The sequence below is a fragment of the Malaclemys terrapin genome, chromosome 1 (assembly GCF_027887155.1).
Source record: "Malaclemys terrapin pileata isolate rMalTer1 chromosome 1, rMalTer1.hap1, whole genome shotgun sequence".
In the NCBI taxonomy this organism is placed as follows: Eukaryota; Metazoa; Chordata; order Testudines; family Emydidae; genus Malaclemys; species Malaclemys terrapin.
This window is the reverse complement of record NC_071505.1, coordinates 123,421,620-123,441,152: the sequence shown is the minus strand read 5'-3', so window position 1 is coordinate 123,441,152 and position 19,533 is coordinate 123,421,620. Positions and strand designations below refer to the sequence as shown.

The 19,533-nt window shown below is 42.4% G+C and overlaps 1 protein-coding gene across 1 annotated transcript in view; it reads left to right on the top strand.

Moving 5' to 3' along the window:
- Window positions 1-19,533, top strand: part of EFCAB6 (EF-hand calcium binding domain 6) — a 157,965-nt gene that overhangs the window by 24,582 nt on the left and 113,850 nt on the right. The window contains exons 5-6 of the mRNA XM_054037841.1: window positions 2,212-2,278; window positions 11,546-11,682. Coding sequence (XP_053893816.1) covers window positions 2,212-2,278; window positions 11,546-11,682 — 204 coding nt within the window. The remainder of the gene's footprint in view (window positions 1-2,211; window positions 2,279-11,545; window positions 11,683-19,533) is intronic.

The following is a 19,533-nucleotide window of genomic DNA, read 5'->3' as shown; positions in this document are numbered from 1 at the left end:
GTAACTGAGGTTCTTCAAGATGAGTGTCCCTGTGGGTGCTCCACTACCCAATCTCCTCCCCTCTACTTCAGAGTTTGGAGCAGACTCCGGGATAGAGAAGGAACTGAGGAGTCCAGGTTGCGTGCGCTATTGAGGCGCCAGTGGCACGCGAGGGAGGCACTGCGTGTGCGTGACCCATACAGACACTGCTGCAAAACTCTCCAAGCAAAGGCGTAGGGACATCCCTTCACCTGGAGTGGAGCACCCACAGGGACATCTCTCGAAGAACCTCAGTTACTACACAAGGTGAGTAACTTTCTCCTCTCTGGAGCTTCACTTTTAAATCCTTCTTTACTTCTGATGTAAATTACTTTCAGCAATAAAAGTGTGGAGGTACCAATTTTGTCTGGTAGGTAGGTAACTTTGGGATTAAAATGAGTGCCTTCCCTTCACATGAGGGACATCTGAGAGGTATAATGCAAAGCATTCTCTGAGTACCATACTGTATATTATACTGTAAAACTAATCCTACATTTACCTAGTAGCTTTGCTCCAAAAGCACTATATAATTTAACTCCCCCCCTCCCCCTTTCCTCTCCCTTCTGGGATGACTGGTTAGGGACTCTGCAATGGGATCCTCATGGAGATTTCCTTCCATAGATTCCTTCTCCTGCAGGTTTGATTGTGGGAGCAGATGATCCAGGCTCTAACAGACAGTTGCCTTAGAAGTTATTCTACAGATTCTGACCCAGCTCTTTTACCGTCAAGTGTAAAGTTAACAAACCTCCCAGAGAATGAGGAGGAAACAACAGTGGGAGTAGTCCACTGAAAGGAAGCAGGAGGAAGGGAGAGGAGGAGAGGAAGGGAGGCAGAAAATGGGAGGAGGGAATTTAAGGCTGCTGTCTTCCAGAGAAACAAGGGAGCTTTACAAAACTTGTGATTAATTAGCAAAAATTAATTAAATAGAGAATGAAGGATCATGCACAAAATGAAAGCTTAATCCCTTTTTATATCATGGAAAAAATAATGAATAGGTTAAACATGTGGGGCCTGATTTTCCTCTCACTTTCACATGGAATCTGAATGAGTTTAGTTCATAAACTCTTGGTTTATACTGGTGAAAGAGAACAGAATCAAACCTGTAATTAATTAAAAAATGCTGCATTGTGACCAACCAAATACTTGTAGACATGTATTAAAACTATACGCAATGTACGTCAGAAAATGTTGTGAAGCAAAAATAAATGTGGGATAGTTGTAGCTTAACTTACAGGAGTTTGCCACAGGAGGGCAGTGCAGGTGCTGTTTTCCCAGAGAAAATTTTGTAAGAGGGAGCTTAGGGCTGGTTTCTGCCCTGATTTAAAGCCCACACAATCTCAGTGAACCCAATGGGCTGTAAGTCAGGGCAGAATTTGGTCTTTAGCACTCGATCCTGCAAATACACACCAGTACTTTCTTGCATAAGTGTTTTCAGGGTCAAGCCCTTAGTTAGGGGAAGAGCCGGGGAAAACAGGAATTTAGAATCTGTCAGATCCGTTGAGAAAAATAAAACTTGTTAATTGTTAATTGTGAAAATGACTTGGTCTGTGGTTTTGATGTAAGTAAATGGGTGAGAGTAGGGCCATTCTTTTTCTAAAAAACCTCACATGTTAAAAGATCATTGACAATGATCTTATAAATACAAAGGGCTAGATCCTCATTTATGGCTGAGGAGCGCTTGATGCAGCTGGGCATTGAGGTACAGAGGTGTCCTTTGTATTCACCTGATTCTAGGACTCCTGTGTGTGTCAGTCTTGTTCCCTGGCCCAGCCACACATCAGTATCAGCTGCCAATGGCCCCAGTGGCTGTTAAAACAGCTGGGGATTGCTTAGGCACTGGGAAGCTACGCTATTGTCTTCCAGCCACATCCTCCACATTGTCAGCCATGGTGTGCAAGGTGTAGGAGCTACAATGTCTCTACATTGCTCAAGAATCCACTTGCACGGGGAGATCATCTGGGAGCTGGATCCACCAGATTCAGTGTCACTTTATGCCAGTGCAGCAGGGCAGTGCAGCCGGGCCCAGAGCCGTGTGCAGGATCACTGTGGAGGCCCATTCCTGCAGTCTTTACTCATTCCATACTTAGGCAAAACTCTCACTGATATCAATAATTGGGCCACTGTTGGTCTACAACAGTAATGTAATGCATTTGCCTTATGTCTAATCCTTTTGTTCATATTATTTATTTTTAGATGGAATGATAGCCAAGGCAGCCAAACCATGACATTAAGTCAGCTGGAGTCCCTCTTAAAGGAAAAGGTACCGTAGAGGTGGATAGTAACAGAAACTGATTGCTAAAATGGTTATTTACTTTATAAGTTAAGTTCTGGCATTTCATAAATGGTACTGGTACTCTTAGTTCTAGATGTTGCTGGCTTGATTAGAAGGCCGGATTCATTTAAGGGGCCTGATTCTTCACTTTAGTGCATCTCGGGTAATCAGTTAAATTGTGCAAAGTTGGTAAAAAAAAAATGCTACCAAGTCAGAACAACAGCATTTTAAGCCCTTCACTTTGCATGAAAGTAAACAGTGACACAAGGGGCAGGCTGTGGAGAATCCAGCCTAAGATCTCTGGCACCATCTTGTATGGAAAAAACTCTAGTACCTTCTGCTGAGGATTCAGGTAATAGTGAAATGGATATGTGTAAGATAGATTTTTCTCTGATGGAGTAAAAAATATCCAGCATCAATGTAGTAATCTTTTATTATACTTGGACATCAGTTAGCCAACCAGAGATCATAGCAAATATTTGCCATGGCGCAGAGCTCACCAGAAGAATGTTCTGTGCCCTCTGGAGCATCATGTGTCATGTCCCACCACACCCCAAGATTTTCATGTAAGCAAAAAAGCATCCTAGGACATAACCTCATGCAAATCCTGCTCCCTACACTGTTTGGCACAGGCTTGGCACATATATTGGGAGGAGACAATAAAATCCTTCCTATTTTACAGCTTCTTTTGCAACCTCAAGGCTGCAGTAGCATCCTCAGCCCCTCTTATATGGTGGACATCTGAATATAGCTTTTCTCTAGTCTGAGTAAAATATTAACATATCGCAGAGCTGTTAGGACAGATTGTACCCAAGACAATCTTTCCTCACTGCAGAAAAGCCTATCAGTCATAGCAGAATATAGTTATTATTAATGTCATAGCTTTTATTCATTTGGCTATATGCAACTAACTGGAGAGTAACATTTACATTTTCATGTTGAGTATGTCATATCACAAAAGAAACAGCTTAGATATCTTCTTATCTAAATTTATTAATTGAAAATATCCCCCAATGTCCTAATTAGGGTTCTGGTACACTTAATTTCCCAGGTTCTGTGTTATTTTTTTAAGGACATTCTGAAACAGTGGTGATATGTATATTCAAGTACATTAATAGAAAAGGCTATCAACTTGAAAGTAAGGTTACTGCTACCTATATATTCCAGGAAAATTTTAGTTAAAAACCCCAAGCATTTCAAACTATGGAAATTAACCAGCGAAATAAATTAATGTTCAGATATACTTCATTCATATAATCTCTTAAATAAATATTCACCTGTAAAATGGCACATTGATTATTCCCAAACCAAACTTTACTCTGCTCCTCCAATATGCCCTTCATCCATCTAACAGGGACACGTTTGTGTTAATTACTGTGATTGTATGGGAAATTGTGCACACACATTTCTAAAAATTGGGTCTTTAACGCCATTTTTTCTTTATCTGTAAAATAGAGGATAATAATTCTCACCTCACAAGGGTTAAACTCATTCATGCTTGGAAAACACTTTGAGATACTCAGATGGAAGATTCTATAGAAGTGCAGAGTGTTGTTATAATGAAATACATGCGGCTACAGTGCAAGAGGATGGACTACATGACCCACTTGATGTCCCATCTAGTCCAAGTGATTTTGTGACATAACAATCACCACTTTTATTTGCCATAAGTAAGCCTCTGTCTACTTAGTGAGTGGCTTAAGAGCCAATCTGAAGAAGTTAAGACAGCCCAGTGGCTGGAGTAGCCTGTGCAGTCCTTTCTGCGCTCCCCTCACTGTGGGAAGGGGAAGACTAGAGGGTTTGAATAGCAGCAGATCTTCTGGTCCTTCCCCTCCCCTGCCCACTCCATGCACTGTCTGCATACTACTGCACTGGGTGCTCCTGCAGAGCAGGGCTCTGTGCCCCACAGGGTGCTCATCCCCTGTACCCAAATCCTGAGAATACAGAGGGTCAAAGCACTGCGCAAAGGGAAAGGGGTCCCTTTGCACAATGGAAGTTCACTGGGTTTGCTGCTAAGAGAGCCTCCATAGCCTCAGAGTAAGGGGCAGGATTTTCTCCTTGATTACTTATCCAAAAGCACAGAAAAGCAAGGACGGAACTATTGATTCAAACAGTGAAGTGTCTCCAAACATTAAAAAAAAAGTTAGATTCAGGTAAGACTGGCCACCTGAAACAGCTTTCAACAAAAGCAGCAAAATATTCACCTGAGGAGCTAGCAGCTGTGGGGTTGAAACCGCCTCAGCAAAGAAGAAAAAAGAAGAGAACCAACCACTAGAAAAAGTAAATTTATAAGCAGGCTTGTGAGGATACAATGATGGCTCCATAATGCACGTACGCATCAGGGTTTACATTTAGGCATTTCACTTCTAGCTGTTGTATGGAGATGTTTGTGCATAAGTATTCATACTAACTAATCCTTAGTTTTGGACCTAAACGGCTAGTGTCTCTTTACAGGTAAGCAACATACTGAGCCTGATTTACACTAAGCCGCCTTTACACTCCATAAAGTATGGTGGTGTAAAGAGGCCTCAAAGTGCGCATAAATATATTACACCAATTTTAAGGTCTCTCTAAATTGCTAGAATGTATAAAGGGCCTTCGTATAAATGAGAATTAGGCCCAGTATCTCTTCCTCACTCCCCACTTTCCTACTTCCCTTCCCCCACAAATTTTTGATTTTATGTTTATGAGGCTCTGAAAATAGTCTAATTCTTTTCTATCTGGTTTGGCCTATCTCTACCAGCTGGTAAATAGGAAATGTTCACCGTAGGAAGCCAATACTCTGCAGAGTGTAAACAGATGGAATCAATATAAAGTGACAAGTTAGACTGTGCTACTGAGAATACAGAGCCAAAACTAAGAGCATAACAGTCACGATACTTATTTTGTTCCAATTCATTTGGTACTGAATAGCACTTCATATATGCACAGCTGTGTCCTTCCGTTTTTTACTTTCTTTCTTCTGGTTTGATGATGACAATTTCAAAGAAAAACTTTAATTAAAGATTTTACACAAAATGGCCCAAAGTAGAATATAGGGAAAATGAGCATTGATGTGTTTATTGCATGAGGAATATTTTTTCATGCATTTATTTTTCCTTTTTTTTAAACAAAGCAAAAAAAAAAAAAGTGTGCATGAAATGTGCTGGATTGACAACCTTGCAGGCTGAAGTTTTCTGTTTGTCTACAGCACAGGCACCAGATTGAGCTCTGGGTATGAAAGCTTGCTCACCCTGCCCTTCCTGTATACCTGGTACCCTGCTCTGGAGAGGCCACCCCCTAGGGATGAGAAGGTGGTTCATTCTCCAAGCCCATTCCAGGGTAGAATGTGAGAATTTCTGCATGTGGGTGCAGGCTGAGGGAAATAGGATGCCAGGAGCCTGGATTGCTTCAGTCCAGCAATGGTAGCCTCCCCAGAAGGGCTGTGGAAATGGAAAGGTTATGGCCTTTCTCCCTTTCTTGCCCTGTACAGACCAGCAGACTTTGCCATGTGTGGAGGAAAGCACATCTTGCACCCTGTAAAAGTGTGATGCACAAGCTGTGCTTCTCTGGGAACTGCTGCAGAAGCAGTGTGCTTCCAAGTTATGTCCTGCTGCAGGCTGTGACTTAAAAGGCACAACTGACTTCTCATTCTTTTGCCACCAAGAATGACAATGTGATGGTGGGATTTTTGACACCTTTTCACGAAAATGAGAGAGGCAGAATGTTCTGCTGGTTTGAATAGTGGGCTGGCAGTCCGGAGACCTGGATTTAAATCCCAGTCCTGCCATCAACTCATTCCTCAGTGTATAGTTCTGTAGAATGAACAGTTGCCACCCTTAAATTTTTGCCATTGTTACTTCAGACAAATAGTTTAGTACTTGCAGTACTCCCTACATTACTAAGGTGTCTGCTATAAAGAGGAGCAGCAACTGTTAGTTTACACTTGCAGAATTTCCTTCAGATTCTCCCTGCAAAAGCCATGGGTTTCGGACTCCTCCCTCCCTATATCCCCCAAACTATGCAAGGGAATCTCAGCAAATCTGCACAGAGGTCTCTTGCCTCCCTACTCCATTATTTTGCCTCCCTTGAACAACATGATTCCTCTATGAATTGTGCTACATGGGGCTCACTCGTCCTGTGGATTCCCCTGAAACCCCTCTCAGGGTTATTCCACACCACATAGGGGGAAGGCTATGTAAGTTAGTATAGACAGAATCAGAGGGTTTGGGGTGGGGAGAATGCAGTGATGCAGTGCAGACCAGTGAACCCTCTCCACCTTCCTCTGCTTGCCCTGTCAAACATTCAGAAGTGAAACTTTGTGTTCCCTATGCAGAGAGGATTCCACAGAATAAGGGAGCAGGAAGGAGAATATTATGTAGGTGGTACCCCACAAGCTCAGATCCATGGGTGCAGGCTCTCTTTGGAATGCATATGTTGTGTGAAGTATGGGGATCATTAATAATTATGTTGCTAGCGAAATACCCAGGGTTGTGAGTTCAATCCTTGAGGGGGCCACTTGGGGATCTGGGGCAAAATCAGTACTTGGTCCTGCTAGTGAAGGCAGGGGGCTGGACTCGATGACCTTTCAAGGTCCCTTCCAGTTCTAGGAGATGGGATATCTCCATTAATTAATTTATTTATTTACAGTTGGGTGGGTAGCCTCGTATTTGGAGGCAGAGTACTTCAGTCTTTGAAGGGTAATCTGTGGTCTGCATAAAAATTGTATTTAGAACTCCCTGTGTCTGGTGCTAGATGTGATTTGCACTGAATTTTCTTTACACATCAAGGTGTAAGAAAATACTTTAAACACCTAGTTTTTGATCTTGAGGGATCCCCCAGTGCTACACAAACTACCTTCTTGTAACACTGATGAAATGCAGTTACTTCTGGGATGGAACGTAGTAGCCAACTGGCACACAACAGTAGTAAGAGAGGACAATATGGCCAGATATCAAGACAAGGTCCTACTGTAATGAAAAGTGTGATTGACTCATTCATGTCTATTGAGATCAAACAGGACTAATGTTTCTAATATTGAAACAGCTGATCATGTTCAATGATCAGCTGAAATATCTTTATGTGGTTGTGACAGGATCCCTGGGGTACAACCTGAAACTGGGGTACTGTTATGCCCCCTTATCTCTCCAGCCCAGGCTCTCTCTCACAATGCTTTGCTAGTGACAACAGCACCTGGGGGGGTTTGCTGTTTATCACTCAGTACAGCAGCCCCCCATCCAACTAAATTGCATGAGTGCTCCCTGAGCCACTCACGAATCACACAGAGAAAGGCACCAGCAAATCTCCCAAGCCCCCAGCCTTGCACCACAGAACTGTACTGTCTTGCCCTGGTCAGAAGCCTGGCCTGTATAAATTCATTCCCAGTCTATCCCTCCCTTGATGTGGAGAGGATACACACTAGCCTTTGTAACCTGAGCTGAGATTTCCCAAGCACTTCATCCAAAACACACTGTTTTAGGTAAAATATAAAACAGGTTTATTAACTACAGAAAGATTGATTTTAAGTGATTCTAAGTGGTAGGAAAAAGAAGTCAGAGATAGTTACCAAAGAAAATAAAAGGTAAGCACAGGGCTGGCTCTGGCTTTCTGGCCGCCCCAAGCAAAACAAACAAACAAAAAAAACCCCGGGGCGGCCAGAACAGCAAAGCAAAAAAAAAAAAAAAAAAACCATCTGCGGCGCAGCCGGAGCCAGGGTGCAGGGGGACTCCCTGCCCTGCAGATGTGCCCCGGCTAGCGGGGGGAGAGAGAGAGAAGGGGGGCAGCCAGGCTTCAGCGGGGCGCTGCCACGCGGCCCCTGACACCGTGCCCCCTGCCGGGAGGGCTCCGCACCACTCCAGTCAGCGGGGAGGGAAGGATGTGGGCTGCCCTGCCAAGCTTGCTGCAGGGCGCTCCCGTCCTCCACGCCACTGCCCCCTACAGGGCGGCCGGAGCGGCACAACAACAACAACAAAAAAGCGGCCGTGTTGCCCTAGGATTGGGTGGAACGCCGCCTCCTACAAGTTGCCGCCCCAAGCACCAGCTTGCTCGGCTGGTGCCTGGAGCTGGCCCTGAGTAAGCATGCGGTCTAAATCCTAGACTTTATTAGACCAGGGGTTCTCAAACTGGGGGTCGGGACTCCTTAGGGGGTTGCAAGGTTATTACATGGGGGATTGCGAGCTGTCAGCCTCCACCCCAAACCCTGCTTTGCCTCCAGCATTTATAATGGTGTTAAATATATTTAAAAGTGTTTTTAATTTATAAGGGGGGGGGGAGGGGTCACACTCAGAGGCTTGCTATGTGAAAGTGGTCACCAGTACCAAAGTTTGAGAACCACTGTATTAGACTGAACAATATTTGGATCAAGCAATTTTTCTCAACCCACTGGATGTTGCAGGTAGGTTACAGTCCTTAATAGACAGGCTTTCCCTTTAAGTCTGGGACCAGTCTCCTCAGTTCAGGTATTTGTTTCCCCTGCATTCTTGTTGCTTCCAGTGTAGGTGGGGAGGAGAAAGGTGCCCTCAAGATACCACTGACCCTTATTTTATACTCTTAATCCATGTCCCTGAAAAGAAACTAGCCCAGGCATGCCTGGTGGGGCTTGCTGAGTCACAGGGTTGAGCAATCCCCATTGTGTGGTGTTTCTCTTACAGAATTGCAAATCCCTTGTTTACAACTCCCCTGCTGATTAATGGTTGTTTAATGGCAGCCTGGATGTGGATCACCACCTTTGTTGTCACTGGAGAACTAACAAATTTACAACATATTTCATTAACAACCATACAGCAAAATCACTTCATAAACACTAATGATATACGTATTTTGACAGAACAACAGGTTTCAGCAGATAATGACCTTTAAAATGATACCTCACAAGGCATACGTTGTACAAAACATATCATGACAGTGGTGAATATGGGTTTCCAGGGTGTTGCTTTGAGGTACAGAGTGCCACAGTAATAAACTGCATGGTACTCAATTTGACTTATAAGGATGAAAAGTTGAGTTCAGCCTTCTAGGAAATGAATCTCTGATTCTGGGAGGATTGAAGAATTAAAAGCTTGATTCTTTGACCATACAGTGATCCTCTTTAACAAAATCTGATTACCAAAAGATATCAAATGTTAATAAATAGTCTTTCTCATGAAAATGTTGAGGTTGTGTGGGATTAGATGTGTGGAAATGTTTTTCCAGTCCAGTGAAACTGGGAAATTTCTGCCTTTTTGACAGTCCTGTTTATATTAGAACTTTATTGTGTGGTCTTAACTGTTCATAGTAGCAAAAGGCAATTTTTATGAGTAAAACCAGCTTTCCCTCCTCCTTGTCTCCATCCAAAACAATAAAAAAATTGCCCCCTTCCATCATCCTGGTCTGTGCATACCTGCCAAGGACCAGTCATAACCTGACTGTATGCCTCAATTCTGCTTACTTTGGACTAGATTGTGGGCCCTTTACTTACATTGGTGGGCAGGTATAACCATAGATTGTGCCACTGCAGTCAAATAAACTACTCATGGGATTAACTGCTCAGCAGGGGGAATAAGGAGTTCACAATGGCAAAGCTCCTATTGACTTAAATGGGAGCAGGATTTCACCCAAGGTTTTGCTACTTTATACTCCTGCTAGCACTGCGTAGCCTACCGGATTCTATTTTGGCTCATGTACCTTCATCAAAACAGGCAGCTTAGTTCCAGTTGTAGAACCTATATCGTTGCTCCTGTTGTGTGAACCAGAAAGAACACACTTGACTTTCAATTCCCAGCTTGATTTTTTAGGAACAGTAGTTAAAAAGAGCAGTATTTTTAAGCAAACTTTTCTTACTTGTAAACAGCAAAATTCAACATAGAAGTAATTGAAAAACAGTAAGCTCAGAACCCCACAATGTCATGTTTTAGTGTATGACTGCATTTTCAGGTTCAGACTTGCACAGATTTTTAACAGGGTCAGAGGAAAGGGTTGCAGTTGCAAATGTCACACCTTCACTAGCAAAACCCCATGTTTTCTTTTTTTTTTTTGTCCTCAAACATACCCTCTTATTTTTGGTAAATATTTGAATTGAATAAAAAAGAGATTCACTCCACTTTATTCGGAACACTAATCGTTTGTTGATTTCTAATAAACATATGTGGAAGAAAACAGAGTCTTCACTCTTAGGTTGTTTGCAACATGTCAGAGACAGTTTATTTTCCTGACACTTGCAAGGGGAGAGTACACCCTGACTGGGGTTCCCCCATCCCAGGCAGGTCTCCATTAGATAAACAATTAGGGCAAGCATTTATACCTTTTGTTACAGACAATAATGATCAACACCGCATCTTGTTTATACATATTCCTTCTGATATCTTACTTTTCTCAGCAGTTCCTGCTACAGTCTGTATTCCATTCTTATCTAACACAAGGTCGAAAAACAGTATCTCTTATAGTTTTTCCCACTTGCTTCCCACTCGCTCAGGCCCTGCCTTGAAGTCTTGCATTATTAAAGTTGGAGTTAGCCTGACTCTTGCTCTAGTCTGTTGAAAACTAAGATGTCTGCGTCCAAATTCCCTTTATCCCTTTTTCCACTTCTACCCATCATACCCATGAAACTGAATTACTACTTTAGAGTTATAGTGTTAAGTAACTGATTAAAGTAATACATTAGCAAGCCTGTCTACATATTAATTGTAAAATTGCATGAGTGAATGACTTATATACATAAATACACAATCTTGCAGTATTTGGTTTCTAGCAAATCTCTAGGTTTCAGTCATTGGAGGAAGATATCTTTTATCTACTGCTTAGAAGGAATGAGTTGTGTCTGAAACTCATTACTTTGCCTAAGCGTTTTTTAACTTTACCAACACCGTTTACTGAGGAAATTGCCTTCAAAACATCCAGTAACTGCGCAGTATTCATGTCTTATAGTCATTTTGTAACACTTCCCACTGTGCTCAAAAAGGTTGTTTTTTTGGTTTTGTTTTGTTTTTTTGCAGTGTTGGAAAAGGTATAAAATGCCATTTTTTATATATATATATATATATTTTTTAATGGAGATATCCCATCTCCTAGAACTGGAAGGGACCTTGAAAGGTCATTGAGTCCAGCCCCCTGCCTTCCTTAGCAGGACCAAGTACTGATTTTGCCCCAGATCCCCAAGTGGCCCCCTCAAGGATTGAACTCACAACCCTGGGTTTAGCAGGCCAATGCTCAAACCACTGAGCTATCCCTCCCCCCTTAACAAAGCTGTCCAGTGCCTGTGTTTCACGTTGCATTGGTGTTTGTTTCTTGTTTAATTTATAGATTTCAAAGAATTTGAAAAGCATCATCAAGACCTGTAGACTTTTTGACTATAACCGAACAGGACAAATACAGCGGCATGAGCTAAGACGGATTCTTGAGATCAGTTGTTTCAGGATGAAGGATGCAGAGTATGAAAAGTAAGTAAGTAAACAGTCAAAGGTTTCTGTATGGTGCTTGAGATTAATAAGTTAAGGGGCCTATATGGCCTTCTGACCTGCACAGGCTGTCAGGTTCTGGAGAGTGGCTTGGTAATAGGCTGACTTATTAGGGTAAAAGCTGGCTGGCTGCCAAGAGCCTTGCTCCATATTGTGGACCCATCACTTTAATCACCCACATGCACACTTCAGCCTCTGAAACTTCCTATAGCCTGAGGGAGGTAGTAATTCCATGGTCTAATTGCTAAAGGAATGGGTCTTAGCATCTTAACTCCTTCTAGCTTCAAGCAGCTTGATTGTTGGGGGTGGGAATGGGGGTCTCACCCACACAGTCTCAAAGAGATTGGTGTTTGGGGTAGAACCTCTTTGCCTTGATCTCCAAAAGATTGTCAGAGGAGACATTCCTTCCCCCCTTCACATCAGTTCCGGGAATGGTACTGCTGGTGCCTTCTCACCCCATCCACTTGATACTTTTGGCATTATGAATCCAGGGTCCCTGCCAGCTTTTACTCTCATAAACCCTAGCAGAGGCACCTCTCTCAGAGGGCAGTTGGAAGTGAAAAGTGGCCACTGCCTCTATTCTACTGGGGGTCTGCAAAAGGCAGTGCCTGCATCCCTAAGGTGGGCTAAACTGCCCCAGGAGGATGGGTGTCCAAGGCAACTGGAGGATACACTAATTCCATGCATCTCTTGAGCATTCTTTGCTAGTGAACTCCTGTGGAGCCCTGTCTGTGATTTAAAGCTGCTCCTCTTTGGTGGAAATTTTGAAAGAGGGCAGGTGAATTGCCCCTGGAGTTCAGGAATATCAGCTGGTGGAGGTAGGTGTAATTAACACCACGAATATAGGAGAATCTAGCTGTGTGTTTACCACATGGCGGTTTCCAAGGATGATGTATCCTCTTGGAATTTGGAGCTGCTTTCACGGATTCATACTCCATAAGGTCCATGGAGCTTTTGTCAGCAGCAATCTTGGAGGCTGTTTTCTGTTGGATAAGGGCCTAAAGGAAAATTAAATAAATTAGGATGGGCAGTTCTTTTGTTGTTGGGTTTCCCCCCCTCTACAAGCAATCTCCAAAAAATTTTTTAGCCTGTCTTTGCTGTCTGGGCTCACTGTTTCAATTTTTATATCTTTTCTGGCTGGGACACTCTCCAGAATTACATCCCAACAAAACCAATTAAATAATTTTGTACATGCAATTATAGAACAGAAGCAATACTCTTTTAAAGCCAGCAATCAACAAACAAAACAATGCTTTATTTGACAATAAACCTTGTGTTTGGCATTGCTATGTGAAAGGTAGTAAATCTATAAAAAATGTTACTACATCTCCATAAGTACTGAATAATAAAAAAGATCACAAATTTTTATTTGGGGTTTTTTTAATGCTCAACAATGACAATGTTTCAGATAAAACTTCTGAAGCTTAACATATAAAATAATGATACAGATTCACCTTTATATTGGAGAACAGAAGATCAGAAATAATGCATTACTTCTTTTAAAAATTGCTTCCATCCTATCTTGCTTAGTAAAAATCACAAAACTACAGTCATGTTCTCTTAAAGAAGCCTATTAAACTTGAGAGATTTTATATGTAACCAAACTGTACCTGAATTCCTTATTTGGATGGACCATTAAGCAACTTGGAGTGAATTCTCCACTGAAAGTACATGGGTGACATCATTAATGATAATAGTGCATTGAGGGAAAGATATTAGTGCCCTATTCCAGGGATGAGAAGGCTTTAACTTTTTGAGGGCAGTTAAAATCATGGGCCAGATTCACTGCTACACCAGCAGTTTTGCATTGCTCCAGTTAAGATGGGTTTATGGTTGTTTGCATCACCAGGGCAGCACAAAGGAATGGACCGTGCCAGTAAATTTGGTTCTCTGTCTCCACCTCCATACTCCATCCTCATAAGCCACCCGTCCCCTGACCCCTAAGTCAGGGGTAGGCAACCTATGGCACGTGTGCCGAAGGAGGCACATGAGCTGATTTTCAGTGGCACTCACACTGCCCGGGTCCTGGCCACGGGTCCGGGGGGCTCTGCATTTTAATTTAATTTTAAATGAAGCATCTTAAACATTTTAAAAACCTTATTTACTTTACATACAACAATAGTTTAGTTATATATTATAGACTTATAGAAAGACATCTTCTAAAAAACGTTAAAATGTATTACTGGCACACAAAACCTTAAATTAGAGTGAATAAATGAAGACTCGGCACACCACTTCTGAAAGGTTGCTGACCCCTGTCCTAAGTGAATATTGTCCAAGTGCATAAACTTAGTTCACTTATTAATGGGCTTTGGCATATAACATCATAGGTAAATAGGAAAGAGCAACAATAAAGTGGCAAAGTCCAGGTGTCCTCATATATTTCCTGAGCGCCCTAGTCATTTTCTGACTTCTCAGGAGTGATGAGCACAAGTGAAACGCCTCCACTTTCACATTCCAGAAATTTCACTGACTAGCTAGGCTGCTCCAAAAAAACAAAAAAAAAGGTGTTGCCATGAGAGGCTAGCAGGAAACTGAGCAAATGTAACTCTTGCAGCAAGACACCAAAAGCTGCACTTTCTATATTTCTTTGCCTAACAGTCCATATCTCTGAGCAGTTATCTGTGGAGGTCCCAACAAAAATCCACAGCCGCTTTCTAACTAAAGTCCATGGACAACTTTCACTCTTCTCTAGCATCCCAGTGTCTGAAATCAGGTAGGCCAAGAGGTCTTCTTTTCTTTAAGAATATTATAATTCCTCCCTCTCGTCTTCCTGTTTTTTCATTCCTATTTGTTAAAGCCAGAGCCTAGCTGGAGGCTCCTGCCTCACCAAAGAGCCTAAAAATCCAGCTGCATTAAGAAGAAAAGAGGATCCTCTGGACTGCTAGTCTAGTTTAAATTGGCTTCTGTTCCTGAGGTTCCCAGTGATGTTTCCTTAGATATTAGGAGCCTCAATTTCAGTGACATGAACCCACAGAGGAACGAGAACATTAGAATCTCAATTGGCTGCTACACTGTATCTCTTTAATAGCTCTGGGCAATATAGATTTAAATGGCATGGGTTTTTCAGATGAAGGCTGCATTTGTCAGAACAGACTAGTTCTGAAGTTTTGCTTTGGAGGACCTGAAACTTTTTCCAGTACTCCCAGTTAACAGGTTCCTGGCTCTTACCATCCTTTTTGTCTCTGGAGTTAGTTCTAAACTACAGCAGAGCCTAATCCACCTGAGAGGTCACTTCCAGACCAGACCAACTTGGAATGAAAAGACAGCTATACAGGTGTTTCAGTGTCTTCAGTGTTGTCCTATTTACCGGAGTCTGCTGCTACTCTGCCTTCTGGTGTTCTCCTTCAAGGTGGTTTCCTGTGTTCACTTCTACTCTGCACTCGGGACTCTGCGGCTGTTTCTGATTCAAGCCCAAGCCCATTGAATATTTGACTTGGAGTGTTTGATAAATGTTTCTCCCCACGACAAAACTTCTCTTATGGTGTTCTGGCACTGTGTTGAATCTCTCCCTTGACTTTAACGGTCTTTGGATCAGGCCTATAATTATAAAGAGGGCTTTCTCTGACCACAAATGTCAATCTTTAGGGTAGGAGACACAAAAGGAGCTGTGTGGTTTTGGGAAAATGGTCATAGTCAATGATCAGGCTCTACATAAATGCATGAGATCCAAGAGCCCTGTGAAGGACACCATTTGGCCTCAGGAACTTTCTCTCAGATAGGCCAGACAGACAAATCAGTAGTTTGTAGAATAGTTAAAATGACACTAAGAACCTGCCAATGAGAGAAAAAGTCTGGCAGCTATGAAGTCTTGTCCTCTCGCAGAAAAAGGCAAAGCAGCTCTCTGTTGATCTGTGCTGGCACAATCTTGCCTGGAAAGAATGGTCCCTAGCTTTCTCCCTCCCATCCATAGATCTATATGCCTACCTGACAAATACCATTCTCCTGTACCCAGTACTTAGACCTTCAGGCTTTAACAGTTATACAGTCCAGTGGTCCTAGTGGACTTTAAACTCATCCAAGCCTGACACTTCCCTGTTTTGGAATGGCTATTTTAATAAAAAGCAATGGAACTTGACTCTCCCATTGGTATCCTGGATTTGTCTCAGAGCAACAAGACAATCTCTTCTCATATATTGTAGAAGGGGTGTTCAGATATTGTAGGACTGGGATACAGCACCAATTCTTAAATACCACACGTAGAAGATTTTTCTTAAAAGTCAGATGCTCGAGATGAAGCTGTCCCCTGGCTCCTTTAGTGTAGTCATCTGGCAGTTATGCAGCAAATAATTCAAGGTTATTTTCTTTGGCAGCATTTCAGAGCAAATCTTTATGTAAGAATGAAATGTTTTTAAACAATGGAAAGGATAATGGGTACATTTGTTTGTTTGTTTTGAATTTTAATGAATAAATAGCATTCATATTTGTTAAAAATAGAAAGTAGAAAAATAAAACAATTCTAGTGATAATGACAACATTTTGATATTTAGAAAACCAGCACTGCCTTATGTCCACATTAAATTTAATTTGAATTTTCTGAAACTGGCTATTTTTTTTCAAAGGGTAGGGAGTGATTGGGTGCTCTTTAAATAATATGCTGAAATTAAAAAAAAATGCATACTTTAAAATATGTACAAGGATATTTTTGCTCCCTTGTTTATGTTTGTGTAAAGGCCTTTTCAGTAGTGGAACAATAACTACAGCCCAGACCCTTAGTAAACCTTAGGAACAGGCTTATCTTTAAGGAAGTCAATAGTCCTGTTGATTTCAGTGGGACTACTCATGGCTCTGATTCAGAAAAAGCATCCATATTCAGGAAGGATGCTTAAACACGTGCTTAAATCCCATTAAATCAATGATAGTATTAAAGTTATGCATTTGCATAAGTGTTTAAGGGTCAGGGCCTTAGTACTTTCCTGATTTGGGATTTATATGCTCAAAATTAAGCACATATGTGTTTGCAGCAACAGCATTTAATTAGGGGTCTGATCCAAAGCCCATTTAAGACAATGACTTTCCATTGACTTTAACTGGCCTTGGATTACTGAAAATACAGGGGAAACAGTGAAAGTAACTACACATGGTGCTGTCAAATATACAAAGTAAACACACAAATAATACAGGTTTTCTATTTGTCAGCTAACATCTTTCAGTTGTAGTAACCTGAAATATTACTACATACAAGGCACAGGAAACAGATCCCTTTAAAGATGGCACTTTTTGTTTAAGTAGGGGTTTGCTCTTGTGTCCTTGGACAAAATTTCTTAGTATGTTCATTGTGCTGTGTATCAGTGGATTGCCACCCTATTTTATCTATCCATTCTAATCTAATCTATTTTTTCATTTCCAGCATCACCACCACTACAGTTATGAGGAGCCAGTATAATTCATAGTACCTTTAGGATTAAAGAAGTTATGTAAATAATTATGAGTATTGTACTATAAATATCACAATATGGTAAACCTCAGTGAAACTATTTATTATTTTTCCACATGGAGACTGGAATAAATAGGAATGCCACTTAGTGATTTCAATTCTAAAAGCAGTCTATCCGTCATGATAATTCTGCCCAGTTTTAAAGCATATAAACATGGTTTCCCCCCCACCCAGGAATGAATGTTTCATTATTTGTTTCCTTCAGTAAATACAAGGATCAGTTCTACTTCCAGTGAAGACGATGGCAAAACTCCTATTGATTTCAGTGGGAGAAGGATTTGAACCATTGTTTGTGGATGCCGTAAAGAAAAGCCCACTCTCCATTTGCTATATCTTCAAGTTGCACCGTGTCCTTTTTATAGTAACCTAAGGTAGTGATAAAGTGTGACACTCTCTCACTCATTCCGGAGGAGGGAGGTTGCTGAAGGCTGGCAGTAGCCTGCCTCTACACTCGTCTCCGTTTAACTGGGCCTGGGCTGGCCTGGGCTCAGGCAGCCGGCGGCCAATAGTCTGAAAGGGCTGGCTCTAGCCTGGGCGGGGCTCAGGCAGCCAGCAAACAACAGTCTCAGGGGGCTGGCTCTAGCCTGGGCAGGGCTCAGGCAGCCAGCAAACAACACAGTCTTACAGGTAGGCTAGGGGCTGGGCTTGCAGGGCTCAGGCAGCCAGCAGACAACAGTCTCCGGGGGCTGGGGCCACTCCTCTTCAGAGCGAGAGCACCTTGCAGAGGAATGAGGGTCAGCCACCTGAGGGGGGCAGGGGGACAGGGGGACGCGCGCCCTCCCTACTCCACTGCGTCCCAGCCCAGGGCCCTGGCAGGGGCAGAATCAGCTTCCCTGAGGTCAGCGGCGATCCAGCCGCAACACTCCAATGCTGGGGCTCTGGGCTTTGCAGCCAGCCCTATGGCAGCTGCCTCTGGGCCACTTCCTGCCTCCCCTGGGGTGGGTACCTTTGATGTCCAGTCATTGTCTGGCTCCTTCGGGTAAGCGGCAGTGGACACTCTGGGCCAGTCGTCGTCCCCGCCCGGGCCGTGGGCTGAGCTAGGCGGGGAATCTGCTCCGTGCTGCTCCAGAACCAGCGGGACGTCCTTCCCCTCTGCAGGCTTCCCCCCGAATGGGCTGTGGGTCTGGTTTTTTATACTTCCGGCCACGCCCTTGTCCTTCGGGTGAGGGGGGCAGGGTGACCTATGCTCCACCCTCCAAGGGGTGTGTAACACTCCCTCACTTACCCTGGAGGAGGGAGGCCTGTCCGCCTCACTACATAAAGCATGCAACATATGATTCTGATCCACACTTACGGCTTGGGTTTTTTGGTTCCCTTTCAATGGTCCAATGCTAAGAGCAGCTCGTAATGCATAATGATGTTCTGAACAAATAATTAGTGCTGTAGTTCCTTTTGGGGGCTAACGGAATTGATTTTTTTACCTTTGACATATGAAAATTTAGAAAAAAGCCTTCTTGTTAAATCAGCAGACACTGTCTGATAGCAGTAACAATACAGCTTATGGGGGAAAGAGCTTTTCAGGTGTTAGAAATTGGAGTATCCATGTGTCGATGAAAACTGTCACTATTGTTTTTAGTGGTAGATAATGAATGAAGTATTCATTTTTGATAATTTGTATGTATATCTGGATTTAACAGTATTTGAATGTTACAAAAACTGAGCTCCAAAAAAGTATGAATGTCAAACAGATATATCATGAGTGACGTGTTATTTATGCCAAGATATAGCATTAACCTGATCTTTAACATGGCTTTTTTGTCATGACTTGACTGTCAGTGTTCAAATAAGCCAGTCACACAATGTTTGTGAAGTATCTCCTTTATTTTGAATTTGTACAGGTAAGTTTGCTTCAAATTGGAAGATGGTCTATCCATGTTATTACTAATAAGTTTTTCTGTCATGCTTTACAGATTTCAAAGCACTGTACAGTACAAATATTAACTAGTTATTCTTTGGGTATGTAGGCACTATATCCCACTTTTATAGATGGGAAAACTGAGATAAAAGGAGGTTAAGTGACTTGCCCAAGTTGCTTATTGAAAAGGAGATTGAGAGGTGACTTAATTTAGAGTCTCTATCCATAGGGAGAGAATAGTACAGGCTCTTTAATTTAATGGAGAAGAGTATAACAAGAACCAATGACTGGAAGCTGAAGCCAGAGGCATTCAAATTAGAAATTAGGCACAAAGTTTTAACCATGAGTGTGATTAACCATGGGAACAAACTACCAAGCAAAGTGGTGGATTTGTCATTTTTGGTTGTCTTCAGATCAAGACTGGATGCCTTTTTGGAAGATAAGCTTTAGTCAACCACGAGTTATTGGTCTCAATTACAGGAACAACTGGCCTGTGATATACAGGAGGTCAGACTACATGATCTAGTGGTATATTTAGGCC